The following is an 18,633-nucleotide window of genomic DNA, read 5'->3' as shown; positions in this document are numbered from 1 at the left end:
TTACACGTCATCGTGAGTCAAAATCAACATGGCTGCCGGGAATTTTTGTATTCAATCCCTATATAACACTAATTGTGTTATTATAAAGCGTACAGACGAAAATAGATGGGAAAATGTCGAAACTAAGTTAAACTAGCTTCCGAAATTCGCTTATCTTTACTGCCTATTGTTTAAACTGGTAAATAAATTCTGTTTGCCTGCAATATACGAGGCGCGATGAAGAAATTGAAGACTTTAGTTGCGGAAACCCACTGCGGTTCAACTTCCCGGTGTTTTATCGATTAGCAAGTCGATTTTGCCTTATTTTACCGGACCCATATGTGAGTGTGTGTAATTGTCAACTAAAAACCCTCCCACAACGCAATATTTAATCCCACGCCGCGAGCGATTTACGGAAAATCGCACGGTTTTCTGTCTCGTTTTCCATAACTAAACTCTTTTGAAGGTTACTTACCGGTTTGATTGTATCACTCACACAAAGGTTACATTTATGGGGCACTAAAGAAATTCACGTTCAACATTGCCGAAATGATTCAAAAGTGCTTAATTATTAGACAGTTTCCCGTTACGCCACTGTCAAATGTCAAATTCTGACACCACCACTCAAACGTAGTATGTCAATGAACTGGTAGATCATGTAAATGGATATGTAATGGCAAAACATGGTTTTTGTACGGTTATTATTTGTGACACCCTGTATAACTGTACCATTTGAATTATGTGTCAACTGTTATATAGAGTATCGCGTTTGCGTCACAGTAAATTCTTCTTCGTACCCGTTTTGTTTTCTCGTATCTCGACTAATTACTCATCTAGGTCTTGAAACTGTATAGAAATTCTATTTTATGTTTAATAACAATTATTTAGTCTGACAGAGAAGTCCTTTGTGCGTGAGTGTGTGTATAAATGAATAGAAGAGTGCAATGAATATAATAATTGTTTTGTAATTAAGTTTTTAAAGCCCATCTGAGATGGCACCATTCGGAGTTACATAAAAGGATTTAAACTTGCCAAATATTCAACAATAGGCAAATATTTTAGACTAAATCACCTCGTTAAGAACTTTTGCCTAAATATTATAATCTGGCCGAATTTAGAACGCACTTCCTATATAGCCATTGTTGAGTTCATTTAACGGCGATTAACTTGATTCAATACAATGATGTTAACTTTATCAAGTTTCTTAAATTGGTATGGCAGACAATGGACTAAACATTTTGAAGACAATATCCCTTTCAGCAGGACCGGATTTTCCAATCGATCATAATTTTCTCAATTAAAGTAACAGAAACGTACCGGGAATGTGTTGTCCTGAAGGAATAAATTTATAAATAATATTTTTTAAAAAATTCATATTTTTTTGAAAAGTGTTGAGGTTAGGTATACAACATTTTTCAGAAAGTTTCCGGTAATTTTCCGAAAAAGATTGGAAAATCTGAAAATTCAAAAATAATTCGTTTTTTTCATTAATTGTACAACAATAGTAATCATAAATAAAAAGTAATCCAATATTAATTCAAATAAAGTTTAATGACAAGTTTGACAGTTGTTTTCCCTATCAAGGAAATTTTCATTTAAGCATGAATTTTCCGGTAAATTTCCAAAAACAGAAATTTACATCTCTGCCCACGACACTAATATAGAATTACCCAACATTTAGCGGTGTTGCCTTGATGACATTTATTAACCATTTTTATGCAAACAAAATCTAGATTTGCTTTAATTGTCTGATGTGCATGAAAGATTAATTGACAGTCATATACAGGCAGACTAATTATAAGCAATTGCAACACTGTTTTGCATTTCTCGTGGATGAGTTAATTTGAATAACAATGCCAAATGGAGCAATTATTTATATCAAAAGCGTGTATTATGAGCTAATATAGGCCACGCCCACGGTTTTTCTTGTAGTTTTGCAACATCTCGATGAACTTTAAGCTGGATTTGGGGAAAAACCGAGTTTTTCCATAACGATAAAGTTTAAGGATGTTTTTTAACTTGGCAAATGCACGCGTATAGTGCGTGAGAAGTATTCGCGTCTCGACATTGGACATGCCTTATATATCGAGTTTATATTGCCAATACCCAGTCATTACGGTATTGGTTAATTGTTTATTGATCGTTTTTTACACGTGCGCGGGACGTTTTAATATAATGTCGCTTTAAAGTGCGGCAAATTCAGTTTAAACCAATCTAAAAGCCACTGTTATGTAACGAAAAGTTGGCAACCCTGCTAGTGATAATTACAAACAATTATTAAACGTTAATAGACGTGTTAAGTATCACGTATTATTTTTTTTTGTGGTTTAATGTAACAGTGTTCCAGCTCTAATAGGTCTGCTGGAATCACCATTTTGGTTTTAATGTGGAGGTTAATTATTTTTGAGAAAAAACTGGTTTTTACGTCAAAATCCTTGTTACACATTCAAAATAATAATACTTATTGTTAAAGTTGTTTCAACTATAAATTGCTGACACAAAAACGTTATATTAAATGGAAAATGTGATCTAAAAATCACCTGACACCATATGATCACACGGAGGTCACGTGACCTTTAATGCTGGAAGCCAGTTTAGAGTCACATGTCGTACGGAACGTTGATGGAAACGTAATTTAACGATTATGATGGTGATTTTTTCAAATTATGTGTATATCTTCAGTGCAACTTTGATTAATAATTAGTAACATTTACGAAACAATGACAAAACGATAGTGATTTTAAACAACAACAGTTTTTTTACCAACTCATTGTATTGAACCACCCTGTAACTGTCAAAGTAACAAAATTATGGGCTGTCACAGTAAAAACTGTCAAATTCAAACTGTACAGCAAACAACTCAGTTTTAACAGTAAATAACTCAGTTTTAGGTAAAAACGCTATACACGGTAGTCAAAAGACAAAAGAGTAGTTTACAGGGTGATTCAACAAACCAAACTTTTAATTTTTTATTCGATTTTTGGAATCTACGTCAAATTCTAGGCCTACTTGATGTAAAATGTTTGTATCGATATTCAAACGTTTTTGCTCTTGCAGCCTACTTTGACCACCCTCCTCGAAAGCAGAAATTCCCAATTTGAGCGAAATTTTGGTGCACTTTTCCAGAAAATCGTCCATAACTCGCTTATTTGAAACACTCTGTATAAACACACCGTATAATAAAAGAAAGCTAACAAACGGGGTTATCACGTGACGTTGAACAGCACGACTATGTCGTCCCGTTTAGCCTCTAAAGGGCGTCAAAATTGACTCTCATTTTGTGCTCAATATCTCAGGAACGTTTCAGGTTCGAGGTCTGAAATTTGTACCACTTTTATCTTCTATACACTTTTTTGGTACCACGCACCGTTTGACCTTGAAAAATTAAAAACTAGAATTGTCAAGAAATTTCAAGGGAAAATTTTCAAAATTAACCTCAACTTGATAGTACAAAAATGTAAAAAACGAATTATTTATGAATTTTCAGGAAAATTTTTTGAAAAAATTTCCATAAATGTAATTTTTCGGAAATTTTACATCCCCTGGTGTCCAATGATGTGCAATATAGGCGCAACAGTGCGCCATCTATAAAGTAATTTCTGTATTTAGCAACGCCACATGTGTTCGTGTTTACCACTTTAAAGAGTGAAAAAGAGTAAATACAGAGTGACCTTTGTGCATTTGCAAAAAAAAAAAAATAACTCACCCTGTAAACTTGTTTTAGTCATTTGACATTTGTTGCACCACAAAAGTGGGGCAATCCAAAAAAATTGTCAGTAATGCACTTTCATCCTTACCCAATTTCGGTTTGCATAATAAGTTTCTTATTTTTATTTTTATTATTATTGTTATGTCGCGATTCTTGTTATGCAAATTTTTACACTCGTTTAAACCGACAACGTACGTAAATATCGATAATATATTGCTTGTAATGTTTTTTTTAGGTAAATTATCGTCCAAAATCAAGGATTTTATTAATACCGCCTACAAACTTTGCCAAAAAGTGCGTCAACTTAGTGCAATTTTCGTCCAACTAGATCACAACAACAGCGCTCTGCTTCAATCTGATTAGCCAATGAAAAAGTGGTGGAACGCCACGGTAAGTAGGGTTCATCTCTGGGCATCTCGGAGGCGCAAGGTTTTTGGGATGAAAGTGGTTTTTTTCTTTTTTTGATTTGGAAGATCCGACCACCCACTATTTGGCTATTTTCAGTGTGTAGGTATATAAAGTGGTGCTCTTCATTTTGTTAATCAGATCATCGCAGTCTTCACTTGCTTCAGTCGAATTTCAGTTTGTGCGCTTAAAACAACGATGAAGGTATGGCTAAGTGTTGGTTTTTCTTTAGTGTGATAGTGTATGGTTTAGTTACAGTTAAGTACAAAAGCTTGAACTAGCCTAAAAATAGTAATTCAGTAGTGCTCAGTATATCTACCGTTTTGGCAGTTTTTCTACCGTTCTCCTGTTTTTTTGTATATAATCTACCGTTTTTAATTACGTTATTGCCATTATGTTGGTTGTAAAACTTTTCATATACTTTTTCGGTTTATTGAATAAGGATTCTAAAAATGCGCTTAAAACAGTCATTTTCTTACTCCCAGTTATTCTCTAAAACCACGTGATGTTTGTCACTATTGTCACAATTGTCAAAATTTTACTAGAATTTGCAAAAATTACATTTTAACGCAGTTTTCGAAACAAGACGATTTTTTGAGATTTGACAGTTATTTTGACAATTGTCACTTCATAGTCTAGCTAAATAGTCTTCTGAAATCACGTGACAACTTTCGCTAACGTCAAAACTGTCAAAGCATACTCTAAAGTTGCAAAAATCAGGATTTAAAATTTTTTTTTGCAGTATTTGCTATAAAACGTCTTTTCGAGAATTATGACAGTTATTTTGCCAATTGTTACGTGACCGTCTAACTAAATAGTGTTCTACAATCACGTGACCACTGTCACTAACGTTAAAACTGCCAAACTGTGCTCAAAAGTTGAAAAAATCAGAATTTAAAAACGTTTTCTTGCAGTATTTGATATAAACGTGTTTCTGAGAATATTACTGTTAATTTGCCAATTGTCACGTGACCGTCTAACTAAATAGTATCCTACAATCACGTGACCAATGTCACTAACGTCAAAACTGTCAAAATGTACTCAAAAGTTGCAAAAATCAGGATTCAGAAACGTTTTCTTGCAGTATTCGATATCAAAAGTGTTTTTGAGATTTATGATTTTTGACAATGGTCACGTGACTGCCTAGCTAAATTATCCTTTAAAACCATGTGATTAGTGTCACTGATGTCAAATTAAAGGAAAAAAAATCTATATTTTTGAAAAAAAAACACCCTGTATAATAATGTAAAAGAATGAATTTGTTTTGATCTACCGTTTTTTGACCGATTATTCTACCTGACAACACTGGTTGGTAGTGCGTGATTGGTTAAAAAAAGCAGCACGCTGTAAGCTGCTTTTTTTGACCAATTACAGACTGTCCAGGGTGTTGTTTTGAAGCTAGGTTAGGTTAGCACCGCTTTAGGCAGGTTGAGATGTGAATGCGAATCGTTTAGTTGTAAAAAGTCACAGTCAAAACAAAATTAATGCCTGCAATATTCCTTAAAACGAATACATAATTTAATATAAGCAGGTCTAATCAGAAATTTGATTGAATTAATTCCATTTCCCTATTAAGTTGAATTTAATGACAGCTTTGGTAAGTTTAGTTTAGACTGTGTTATTTTGCACCTAATCTGTCACATTCAAACCTCAACTTAAGTTGTACTTAAAATCGACTAGGAAGTGTGCAGGAAAACAGGGATTAGATAAGGGGATTAATACTTAACAATTTTCAATTCACCAAATGTCAAGAATTTGACTCTTTTGCCAACGTTCACTCAGTTTCGCGATTATTTAAAAAAACTGTAAAATTTGCATTGTTTTTCAGATTTTCTCCCTTATTTGACAAGTTACGTCAAAATTTCGTAGAAAACAAAAGATACAGCAGATTGCAAGCTTTCTTATAACGAATTACAATTCACCAAATGTCAAGAATTTAACCCTTTTGATTCACAAAAAAAAAAATTGTTTTGGTAGGAAATCTTTACAAATGTCGTCTTTGAACTATACATGTAGTCACGTGTTTTTATAACGTCATTCAGACGCTTCCGCTCCATATAAATGGAATACTAGCACACAAAAGTAATCTAAATCAACCTCAGTGCAATGAATTAATTATTATTGTACAAACATGGCAAAAAACCAGTTTGGATTCATCCATCTACGTCACCCTGGTACAGAGTTTTCATGGTTTTGCAATTTTCACTTGAATTAACTCTGAATGTGGTGGTTAAATACGCCAAGTCAAGGTACCATACCATTTTTGACAAAACCTTCTATATGTGTGTGTTTTTGTTTGATTTTCTATTATTATTACTAATAACTAAACTGCAAAATGTTTTTCCAGGTGTCTGTCATAATTTTAGCTTCACTCTCTGTGGTGCTGGCCGAACCTCCAGTCTCCAACCTGTACATTCCGCCTCCAAACGAATATTTACCACCCAACAAGTACCTACCTCCCGTAACGACAGAAAGTCCTAAATACCTACCACCTCAAATACCTTCATATGGACCGCCTACACGTCCAGTGTACAAACCGCCCACCACCAGCTATGGACCACCCTCGACCGGCTATGGTGTACCTTACGGACAGGACAAATACCCTGACGTACCAGCCAATTACGAATTTGAGTACGAAGTCCGTGATCCTCAATCTGGAAACGATTTCGGTCACAAAGAACAAAGACAGGGCGATGTGGCTCAGGGAAAATACTTTGTATTGCTTCCTGATGGGCGTCTTCAAACTGTTGAGTACACCGCCGATGCTGAAGGCTACAAACCGAAAATTACCTACCAGCAAGTTGGAGGAGGTTACCCCTCTAATGGAGGCTACCCATCCGGCAATGGAGGCTACCAATATTAATTGCGTTTTGTAATAATTGTGTAATTTATTGAAATGGTGTACAATTTAGTCTTATATTTTGCCGATTAGTTGTACATAATTGTATACATATTTAAGTTAATTTAACTGCCATAAGTAGCTTTTTAGCAATTTTTATATTAAATACTTTTGCAACTATAAATTACCTGTTTTTCTATTTAAACCCCTCATTTCTAGATAAAATAAAACATAACTAGACTGTATTTAAGTCCATTCTTGTAAGAAAAAAGTTCTTTTTATGTACTTATTTCACCTAATTTAAGGTCCTTTGGAGTAAAATCACATATTTTGTGACACCCGCTACTTTGACTCTAAATTACTCCCTTATTTGACAAGTTACGTCAAAATGTCATAGAAAACAAGAAATAGAGCAGATTACCAGATTTCCAAAAATATTCCCACATGAGTTGATTGGTCATACCGTTTGGCCGCTAAAGGGCGTCAAAATTGCTTCACCATAAAATCACTAATTTGTGACACTCCTGCTTGCTTTGAACCTAAATTACTCTGTTATTTGACAAGTTACGTCAAAGTGTCATAGAAAACAAAGGATAGAGCAGATTTCAAGCTTCAAGTATGTTAAAAGCTTTATTTTTTACACAATATAGCCCAAAGATTTATTGATAAAGTAGTTAACGGTAAATACATATAAATTAATAATATGTTTAGTTTACTGCTTCATTTTTAACGCATTCACTGCATTTGCAGGGTTTACAATCACATCCATCCGGTTTAGAGCAACATTTTCCAGTTGAGCAACAAATGTTTTTCCTGCAACACTCCTTACACTTGCAGTTCTGGCATTTGCAACCACCTGGCTCAGAGCAGCAATCCCCTGTTGAGCAACACTGCTTAATCTTGCAGCAACTTCCATCTTTATTGCATTCAATGCATTTGCAAGGTTTACAGGCGCATCCACCTGGTTTAGAGCAACATTTCCCAGTGGAGCAACAAATGTTTTTCCTGCAACACTCCTTACACTTGCAGTTCTGGCATTTACAACCACCTGGTTCAGAGCAGCAATTTCCAGGTGGACAACACTTCTTCTCTTGACAACAACCCTTCCTCTGGCAATCTTCGGTAGTTTCTTCCGGTTTTCTGGAGCAGCATGAAGATTGGCATTCTGACGAAACTGCCTTTGCTGTAAAAAAAAAAAAAAATACAATTTGTGTTAAAATATTTGAATTAGTACGTTTCATAGCGTAGAATCAAAGTTAGGCAACCAACAAAACACATACCACTCTGATCCATTTTATCAAACGCTGATTGGCTGGTTATAGAGGTTTTTAGAACGTTGTCGGTTCACTTCGGGTTCAGATCGCTCGGAATGCACGACTTGGCAAGAGCTCCGCTTAATCAAAGTTAAATAGCCCGTTTCACACCAGTGTAGTACCGTGTGCAAGGGAACCGTTTGCAATTGCACACGGTACCATTTCTAAACGTATTGCAGGACGCGTGCACATTTTCAGGTGTGAAAGGGAAAGTTCTAGATGGTACTCGACTGATTCCTTTGTTTTGATGACGCAATAGAGTTGTTTACTGTTTTAACTTAACCGGCATGAGCAGTGGCGGCTCGTAGTAAATTTGAAAGGTAGTGCACAAAAGAAGGGCCAATTAGCGCCGCAGACGAAAAATTTTTTGAGACCACGCCCAAAATTCCTACAATTTTAAAATATGTAATTGTTTTCAAATATTGCACACTAACGTTAGGAAATACTGGAGGCATTTTAAAAAGTCGCGAAGAAAAATAACACGTGACTGATAAGAAAAACCCCGAGTGCACGATCTAATTGTGCACACGGGCCAGCTTAAAACATCGACTGACTCTAGACAGTCGCGGGTACAGAGGGGGCGGACGGCGGAAGTTCGACCAATCAGATTTACTATACCCATGAGCTGTGCACTTGATTTTACCACGGCACACGGTGCACGGTGGCGGCGGTCATCCGTAATTCGTCCAGATTTCGTTTATTTATTAATAAAAGCTTATTTATTTCCAAGATTAATACTTGGTATTAATAGAAAATTATTTCAATCATTATAAGATTTATAATAAAAACATGCATTTTTGGACCCAAAATTTGGGAGTGCACGTGCACATGTGCACTTATTGAGGAGCCGCCACTGGGCATGAGTCATCCTATGCGGTGTTGTCAAATGCGCAATTTCATTTTTTTCCACTGCACTCGATTGTTTGAGGTTTAAAAAAGTTTAGATAGTGATTTTTTGCATATTTGTCACATTCAAATCCCCCCTTAGTTTAAACAATTTTACAAGATTCACTGTCAAAAATGTATTCATCATCGTCAGATTCTGATATCGGCCACACTACGTACTCAGAAGATGAACGAACTGGTAAGTTGGCGTCTCCACTATAAGTTTCTTCTATTCTTACAATTTGCAGAAAGATATTTAGCCGAAAAAAAAGCAGTACAAGAGGAACTGCAAAGAGTTAGAAAGGTCACGTTTGAAAAAGTGTTTGCCGAACGCACTTTAGACATTTTCCATATTCGCGGAGTGGAAATTGTCAGGTTTACATCCAAATTTATCAAGATTCGTTTCCATTTGACGACCAGGAATACTTTCTGGTACTACTGCACTTTGCGCTATTTGGAACGGTACAAGAAGTGGATGATTAAAAGGGAACCAGTTCCATGCCTCCCCTGTTTTAAGATCGTCACCAACGGGGAAATTTTCATTGAAGACAACTTTACAGAGCTGTACAGAGTGGTACTGAAAGTCCGAAACCATTTGATCAAGATACTTTGGCCACAAAGCAAAAAGTACAGAGAACAGTCACATGACATTCCAGTGCGTAAGCTTAAAGCAGTCACATGACAACTTTCTTATTGTGGAAGAATCATAACAAATATTTATTAATAAAACAGCTTTATTAGGAATTTAAATTTTCTACAACCACTTGAACAATAGTGGAAACCTCCGCCATGGCCCCTAAACCGACATCGCCACATATTAAAGTCTTTTCAACAACAGGAACCTCTACATAACCCCACAATTTTAGAGTTTCCAATTGAACACTAGTGATGGGGTGTTGGTACATTTTGGTATTCATTGCCGGGCAGAATACTAAAGGTTTACCCACGTCCCAGGCTCTGACAGTGCAAAGCAGCATATTATCACACACACCCTGTATAATAATTTGATTTGTAGTTTGGAGGGGGGTTTAGTGGGGGAGCTTACACTAGCAATTTTTCCTAGAGAATTGGCATCTAAAGGGGCTAACAGAAAAATGTCAGCCCATTTCCCTAGTTCTACATGAAGCACGTCATCCCCACGGTTCTGCCATGTGTTCCACTCGTCAGAGTCTGAAAACCAGTCTACTTCCCCCAAATCGGTGGGGTTGAAAAAGTGTTTGGCATGTTCAGTCACTACCACACGAATCTACAACCGCAATTTGTGCAAAAACCAGTGATTTAGGCGAGTGTAAGCCTACCTTAACATTTGAATACTTTTTTGACAATTCCTCAAACAAACTATGAACTAAAATAGGTAATTTTATAGTGGCAACACTGCCAGTACATCCCACAAGTATGTTAACCATTTTGGGGGTGTTTTTCTTGGCTAAAACCCAATTTAGACCACTCTTCCTGCACCATCAAATTGTGCTTCATGCGACAGTCCAAATACTCTTAAATAGCCAGTTTGAACGCACATTCGATCTAAACTTATTATACAAACCTTTAGCTTCTAAACGACACAGTGAGTTTTGGTTGTTGTTCTTGTTCAGACACTTCATATAGATGATCATAGATTGTTTGCATAGCCCTTCATGGTCTAGGGGAAAACTACCTTTTTCAGGGGGAGTTGGTTTGAACAGTTTTTGGCCAAAGGTCATAGACGACATGTGAATGGTCTTTTTAAGATTTTAAGAAAAAGCTAAATTAAGTACTTTTTGGTAAATTAGAGTTTCAAAAAAAAAGTAGGGTTAGGTAGGTCATGAATGTTGATTTGCAGTGTGTTAGAAAAGGATAGACTTATATGCTGTCAGTTGTCACTTTGTTTTTTTTCGTAATTTTCGACTGGACGCACAGAAATTTTTACTATTTCCGGCAATTTTCAACGTTTTCCCAGTAATATGGATTAGGAACGTGTCACATTATGCTGTGTAAGCGTAGGACAACAATGCTAGGCCTTTTTTTCGGATTTTAAAATGGCAAATGACTTAAACATTTCAACTTTGCAACTACGACAATCTAGTGCCCCTTGTCTATCAATACCAGCACATTGGCAACCAGCTATACGCACTAATAAACCAGCCTAAATATTAACAAGTAACAATCAATAAACCGGCAAATTTGCCCAAAAACTAACTGTACTACAGAAACAGGTAATGTTGACTGAATGGTGAAGGCAATTGTTAGTAAAGTATAACCGGTTGCAGCATTGGTAGTTTTAACCTCGGGTTTGCAACGTTGCCAAGCTTTGCGCGTAATTATCAAATTTGAGCTACTGAACGTTGTTACTGTCTCAATGTATGTGCATTAGTAATAATTAATAACTGAAAACCAGTTAACACGATTAAATGTACTTAATGCAGCTGTGTTGTATCATTAGATAGAAAATTAAAATATTTGGCAACAGTGTCGCCATTACGATGCACAGCTGTCTGGGAGCTGTCATTGTAAAATCGAGTCAAAACATAGCGAGAGAGGACATTATTATCGCAGCCCCCAAGTTTTCGGACTATATTCCCTAATGTTTTCGATAAATCGCCGCTGTTAGTTGTGTTTTATTAAGTGCGTGCCGTTTCGCGGACAAAATGAGTGAGATAAACATTGACGTTGCCAAATTGCCGGAGGACGTGCGAGAGAAACTGGCCGAATTAGATCTGGAGCTATCTGAAGGTGGGTCTTTTTTCCGTGCACAAATCCGGTTTTAATCGATAAACTCTCATTATCTGTCGTTAGATTCGCGTACTTTATCTACGTGTTCATTCATATCAATCAATCCCCAGTGGCCAATCTGGCGCTAGGGCTGTTGTTGACTCCCTTTGTTTATTTGTAAGCTATTTTTGCTGTAGGCAAATTCATTATAAGAAAGACCTAAGAAGAGAGAAACCCTTACTTAATAACAACGCTCCAGACAATGATAGATTATATTGTGACAGCTTGGAATGTCATTTGACAGTTAAGCCAGGAGAAATTCCTTTTCATAGAAAAGTGTGCAGGAAGTAAATCACGAAAACCTCAGAAACAGGAAGGTGGTTTCTAGTAAACATAAATACTTTATTATATTAACTATACAACTCTACTTAAAAAGGGACATGTCAAAACCACTAGCTGATAGTTGACGTAAGAAATGCGGTGTTGCCACATGTACCATACTAATTATTATGTATTAACATTGTTTTTCAAATCAGTATTCAAGCCCTGTATAACTTGAGGTGAAATGGTCTTGAATTAGATTTTTGAACGATAAACGCCTTTAAACTACGTGACCAGTGTAAATCACTGACATCTATAACGGGTTATTATTAAGTTAATAATGTTCTAATAATGGTTTCAATGGTGACAAGGAATTGAGCAAATAATGCACGGCTCGTGCCTTTTCAGACCATTGAACCTATTAGAAGCGTCACTGTCCTGATCTTTTCGATCTAAGGTGCCTTCTTCACCGTTAACCTTCGGTTAATTTGCCCAGAGTTTTGATGTAACCTGAACCAATCGATAACAAATTTCCTGCCCTAACCACGCGTGCAATTTAGCCCCCAATTTTCCGGGATGCACGGTATTGCCTTCGAAAATGGAATTTCAATGTGTTGACAGAGTTAACAAATTTTCTTTTCGCTAAAAATTATGAATTTCAGCAGACTTTTTAGAGGTTATATACAATGGTTTTTGCCCTTGGTTGCTGTGACGAATTTTGTCTGGTACATCTGTCTACCAGCAGGTAGAACCTTACTTTTTGCACCAGGTGCACACACCACATAGTTGTGGTTACTGTAATAATTCTGGGTTTTTTTGTCTCGATTTTTACTGGTCCATGTAAATTACTTTGAGCAAACTATTTTCTATCTAGGTTAGGGAAATAACGAAAATTTGATGGAGTGCTTGTTCAGCTGCAGGCTAGCAAGTTGAAATTTCCCATTTGTCCGAATCAAAGCTTTACGATTTACGTGATTAAATGCATTAGCAAAGTCTCAGATATGCATGCATTGTTTTCGTACCTGCTGGCAAAATCCCCAACGTTTCATGCCTAAAAACAATATTACTCCCGGGGATTAAAAGGGAGGGTAAAGCCCTTTAACAGTGGACTATCCAAGACCATGATATTTCAATTCATTGACCGTGCACCGAAAACGTCAGGTATTTGACAGTCAAGTTGGCGGTGATCGTCCGCCATACTGCCAAGTAGTTTAATCAACCGCACTATATTGACAAAATCGAAATTTGCTTGAAACAAACCGTCAACTACACGGTAATTACCGTAAGTACAGCAGTTTGAAGCAAAAACAGTCCTTAATGCGTTGTATTACCAGTAAAATTACTTAAAATGAGTACGTTTACATTGGCTTGTGTGTAGAACGGGTCGTTGTTATTATCTGCAAATGGGTCGGCAGTACAACAGTTTCAATTGTATCCGCGGCAAAGTACCAGCCAGCAGGTTCGTTTACACCTTTTGCCCAGATGGTTCAGTGTGGTTCGTTGCGTAATAAACCATCAATCATACTTATTTTTACCAATTCTATTTTTAATATTTATAAGTGGCCAGAAAGCATATACATTAACTCATAAGCTAGATAGCGAGTTATTTCGATTTTATATTTATATTGAATGATGTTAGATACAGGGTGGCCCAAATCGATTAAAATCGTAAAATATACGGAGTGTGAATGTTATGACATATTTTAATATGTATCTAAAAAACTGTACATATTTGTTGCGCAGGGTGTCCCATTTAAAATAGTGAATATTTGTGCCTTGAAACCAAACATCAAAATGTAATACTAATGGCGCCCTCTATCATTCGCATTCCCATTTACACTGTTACTGCTGTAATAGCAGTCTGTGCGAATTGCACGCAATTCACTGGTAAACCGAGAGGTGGCGCCACTAATATTAATCCTGTTAGGCTTTGTTAATGGGTGCTGTTTAATTGAAAAATATTCCCCTTTACGGGTTATCGGAGAAATTTAATATGCCCTGCCGGGGAATTAACAGTTCGGGTTCAAAATTAAAATTTAATTTGAAAATACCCCGATTCAGCAGGTTGTCCGGTGTAAATTTAATCAAAAAAACTGACGTTTGCAGTTAATTTCGACCAAGTTGTAGGGCGCTGGGGAAGTTTTCGACAATAACGAAACTTGGTTCAAAGTTTTCGTATTACCCCGGCGAATTGTCCCGAAGTACAAAGTGTTGCAGCTTGCAATTTCCTTGTACATACTAGGTGCAAGGTAAACATGAAAATTGCGAATAAGAAAGTTTAGGCAAAGTTGAGCTTTATTACACGTCAAAACTGTCAATCATACAGTGTTAAATTGCCATGTTGTATACACCCTGATATGCAATAAGAGGATATTTAGAGGATTTGTCAGAAAAAAATTGAATTTTCATGAGCGTTCAAAAATTTCGAACGCAGTCGCGACAAAAATTCCCATTAGGCCAATCAGCGCGGAGTTATTTGACGGATCACCCTACAACTGCGTTCCAAATTTCCTTTTTAACTCCTACTATGCTATAACTCACTCAAGGTGTTTTTTCTTCTAGTGCCATTGAAACCAGCATTAACGTAGAAAAAGAACGACCTTACAGATTAAATCGATTAGATTTGTCTTTGGCAGTAGGCGGCAAAGTCAATTAAAAACGTAGTTAGACCGGCAATGTGTCATTTGCATTGACCAATTACGTTTGCTTTGACAAATGGTTCGTCGAAAAGATAACAAAAGCAAATGCACGGACTGTCCCTGGACTGTATAAAAGTTATTTCCGGCAAATTGTCACTTAATTTACCTGATGAATGAGGAAATCGATTGTGATTTGCGGTAATTAGTGTAATAAACCGCACATTCCTAAGAGAGAGAGAGAATGAGGTGTTAACAATAGGGAATCTCTTCTAATTAAGCCAGCCCATACTGCACGACCGGCATCTTGTTGTGTTATGTCGATTTACACTGGTTTGGGTAATTAAGGGCGTTTGTTACATCCGTGGTATTAATTAGAATGGCTTATTAACTCTCTAGATTGTTGGATTTTTCATTTTTAGGTTTAAAACCGTCCGTCATTCATGACGTGTCAATTGTCGTAGTTTGTGATTGGTCCAAAAAAAAAAAAGCAGCAGGCCGAGAAGTGCACCGTGTAGTGGTTGGTTGGATTTTTGATTTTTACGCTTAAAACCGTCCTGTCATTTATGACCTGTCACTTGTCATGATTTGATTAATATGGCGGCGTCGTTTACTGTGCTATTCACAGACTTTTATATTATTAAATAAAATAATACGAGAATATCATCAGACTATGAAGAGAGGGACACATTCTGCAACAACCCACGGCCCTTTGTTCTCCGCAGATTCCTGAAGAGTGGGCATGTTGACGGCCTTGGTTTTGAAACGAAACTATATAGCGCGCTCGCCACTTTGCTTTAGTTGCTGGGTTAAATAATCAATGTTAGTTTAGCGTGAAATTGCTATTTCCCGGGGGTTTTTCAATTGAAAAATCCCCTTGAAACAATATTTGGGCCACTGTTACGTAACGTATATGACCTCATCTAGGTCAGGCGACCAACGAGAGTGTTTTTTAAGGTCGTATAAGGTATGGGAGCCGAAATTGCTTTCACTCTCTTCCTTTATCAAGATTTTTGCATAATCCACCAGTTGTCCTAAATATACAGAGAGAATCAAACCATATTGAGGTGACGTCACGTTGCCACCAAGGGAAGTAAATTATGCGACTGAAAAGCCATTAACTAATGTCATCTCCCAAAAGGTCATCCACACACGCACCAACTCTCTCTCAAAGTAATGATCGCCACCGATAGTTCCACGCGAGTACCACCTCAATAATTCTCGACCGAGGTGGGACACTTAGACTTATGTTCGTTTCACGCTTTTCGACTTTTATTCAGCATTGTAATTTGAAATCTCTCTGCCCATTTGGCGCTTGTAAACACCTGCGGAAGTACCGAGATTTATGCAGCCATCCTTTGGGTACTGCCCAGGTCAGCTCTCTGCCACGTCACACGAGTTTTGTCCATGTTTTGTCTAATATTAATAATAATTCGTGTTATTCGAACATGTAGGATGTCACGCTTAGGAAAGCGTGACTTTGGTTAAAAAAGGAACGTTTTGCGTAATTGTTTACACCGCTTGCAATAATTAGTTAGCCCAGAGGTTTTGAAAGAAGAGCTCAGCTGGCTCAAGTAATGAAAAATGTCGTGTATGTATGGTTGCATAACTGCATTCAGAAGAAGCTGTACGTTTTTGACTGTATCTTTGCCAGACTTCCCACTACACTCTCGTACCTTTTAAGGTGAAACATATGAAGAGAAACTTTTGCCGTAGATCTTGGATCGAGTAGCAATTTAAGAGAGTAATTGAAACAACTTATAACCCCAATAAGGCAGTACAAGGCCTAGGGGTGTACCTAGAAGAAACACGATCTTGGAAAATGGATAACCGGGGAGTCGTTTCATATCCACAACCCGCCAGGGACGGTAAAAGCCCGAGCCCTTACAGATGAAAAGTTGAAATTAGCTTGAAACAAATTTACGTCACCAAACATCTGTGTTCAATCGACGTCCTTGCTAAAAATGTTATTTCGGAATCGACGTGGGCAAATCATTGAAACTGTCCGTATACGCGATCGTTCAATGGCATCATTTTCTCGAAATGGTTTTGTTTATTTTCTGCCTTTTAAATTGTCAAACAGGGCGCGTTCCGAGTTAACGTTACTAATTTTTAAGTGCGCAACAACCACCATTGGCGGTATATCGGTTTTTGAACCAGCATTACCTTCGCGGTACTAAACGCCCCTTTAATCACAACCGTCAATCTCATCTCGCATGCTTTGCGAAGGTATTTTTCGTCGGCGAAACTCCATTCGCCAGCAATATGGCCCCCGAGGCCGCATCTAATCATCTTTCCTCGTAAATTTCCTCGCTCTTTACACAGTTTTACTACTCGTAATATAAGTCTAAACTACGAATTCCATTATTTATTGTTTATTGCCTTTTACGAGTAGAAAAACCACAAAATGCGTACGTAACAGAGCGCTAATCGAGTGTGGAATCAAGTGCAGACATTTCGGTTACAGTTGAAAAAGACAATTTCAAGGGCTACAAATTGGTATATTGAATCACCCTGTAACTGTCAAAATAACAAAGTTATGGGCTGTCACAGTAAAAACTGTCAAAATCAAACAACTCAATTTTAACAGTAAATAACTCACTTGTTCGACGTTTTAGGTAACAACGCTATACAGAGTGATCTAATGAGAATTTCAAGGCCTACAAATTGGTATATTGAATCACCCTATAATTGTCAAAATAACCGAGTTATTCACAATACAATGGAATAGTTTACAGGGTGATTGAATGAATTTTTAACATCCTTGTAACTTGATTAATTTTCATTTTATAAAAAAATACCAAATATGAATCTTGTAGATATTTGCATATACTAGAATTGTCAAGAAATTTAAAGTAAAAATGTTTTATTTAAAATTAACCTCAACTGCCTAAATACCTTCAAGTTAATAGTACAAAACTGTAAAAAACGAATTATTTTTTAATTTTCAGATTTTCCGTAAAATTCCTCCATTTATTACTAAAAATGTTTCCTGACAATTGACAAGTAATGAATGACGGACGGTTTTAAAACAAAAAATCCAACAATATTTATGGAAAGTAGTGGATAATTTGCGGTTTACGCAAATACATGTGAATACCATTTCTGAAATTCATTACAGTGAGGTTAGGTGGTGGCATAAGCCTACATGTGCAGCATTTGTGTATTATATTTTTTTTTATTGGTCTAGTGCCAAACTATTAGCGTCTCACTTCAATGACATTTAATAAAAGAGGACAGACTACAGACTGGTAACTCGACGAAGAAAAAGCGGACAGATTGGCACCAAATATAGTTATTGGCTAATCGTGGGTAATTCTGAAATGGTACCGCCAACGACGGTCGTATAATGGCACCTAAAACAATTCCACACGTTTAAGTACTTCCTTCGTTTATTGAGAGCATTAAATTTTGCTGAATTTCCAAAATAATAGTCAATAGTACTCTGAAACAATCAGCAGTAGCATTGAGCCACTACCAAATTGGGAAAATTATTTCAAAATCGTCCATTTTGGTCGAATTACCTTTAAAGTTTATGCAAATTGTTTTACGTGCTTTCGATCAATGCCAACCGGTCATTTACATATTTAAAGCTTCTTCTTCGACGAATTATTCATAATATACTTTTGTCCCAGTACGACCGAACGGATGTAGTTTATGGGTAGTAAATTACTAGTGGGACAATCGATGCTAAATAGAGCGTAAAGTCTACATAATTACCACACAGTTCCTCAATTTTTCCATTAAACTAAACTTTTCAGTATGAAAATTTGTAAAAGACAAATGATTTATTTAATGCCCACACCGATTCTTGCAAATGATTTGCTTAAACGGGACTTAATAGGGTTTCGCAAAAAA

The 18,633-nt window shown here is 36.7% G+C and overlaps 5 protein-coding genes across 5 annotated transcripts; 2 read left to right on the top strand and 3 right to left on the bottom strand.

Annotated features, from left to right (window-relative positions):
• The first annotated feature begins 4,100 nt into the window (after positions 1-4,100).
• On the top strand, positions 4,101-7,116 carry Cpr56F (Cuticular protein 56F). Its single transcript, XM_081991570.1, has 2 exons — positions 4,101-4,297; positions 6,441-7,116. Exons 1-2 carry the CDS (start codon positions 4,292-4,294, stop codon positions 6,954-6,956), a joined length of 522 nt encoding a protein of 173 aa, XP_081847696.1. The 5' UTR covers positions 4,101-4,291; the 3' UTR covers positions 6,957-7,116.
• A 463-nt stretch (positions 7,117-7,579) lies between these two features.
• LOC145736988 (uncharacterized) lies at positions 7,580-8,374 on the bottom strand. Its single transcript, XM_081991574.1, has 2 exons — positions 8,213-8,374; positions 7,580-8,115 (listed from the first exon to the last, which is right to left on the bottom strand). Exons 1-2 carry the CDS (start codon positions 8,223-8,225, stop codon positions 7,640-7,642), a joined length of 489 nt encoding a protein of 162 aa, XP_081847700.1. The 5' UTR covers positions 8,226-8,374; the 3' UTR covers positions 7,580-7,639.
• Positions 8,375-9,118: 744 nt separating this feature from the next.
• Positions 9,119-9,874, top strand: LOC145736986 (uncharacterized). Its single transcript, XM_081991571.1, has 2 exons — positions 9,119-9,329; positions 9,379-9,874. The coding sequence occupies exons 1-2, from the start codon at positions 9,266-9,268 to the stop codon at positions 9,810-9,812; spliced, it is 498 nt and encodes a 165-aa protein (XP_081847697.1). The 5' UTR covers positions 9,119-9,265; the 3' UTR covers positions 9,813-9,874.
• Positions 9,847-10,566, bottom strand: Ppcdc (phosphopantothenoylcysteine decarboxylase). The gene is made up of 3 exons (XM_081991569.1): positions 10,429-10,566; positions 10,176-10,376; positions 9,847-10,122 (listed from the first exon to the last, which is right to left on the bottom strand). Exons 1-3 carry the CDS (start codon positions 10,534-10,536, stop codon positions 9,868-9,870), a joined length of 564 nt encoding a protein of 187 aa, XP_081847695.1. The 5' UTR covers positions 10,537-10,566; the 3' UTR covers positions 9,847-9,867.
• On the bottom strand, positions 10,484-11,136 carry LOC145736989 (cytochrome c oxidase assembly protein COX19). The gene is made up of 2 exons (XM_081991575.1): positions 10,674-11,136; positions 10,484-10,623 (listed from the first exon to the last, which is right to left on the bottom strand). Exons 1-2 carry the CDS (start codon positions 10,837-10,839, stop codon positions 10,529-10,531), a joined length of 261 nt encoding a protein of 86 aa, XP_081847701.1. The 5' UTR covers positions 10,840-11,136; the 3' UTR covers positions 10,484-10,528.
• Positions 11,137-18,633: the final 7,497 nt, after the last annotated feature.

Source organism: Ips typographus, linkage group LG13 (genome assembly GCF_016097725.1).
Source record: "Ips typographus isolate SLU linkage group LG13, UJ_Ityp_2.0, whole genome shotgun sequence".
NCBI lineage: Eukaryota > Metazoa > Arthropoda > Insecta > Coleoptera > Curculionidae > Ips > Ips typographus.
Note: the sequence above shows the minus strand (reverse complement) of the source record. Positions and strands in the feature narration are given on the sequence as shown.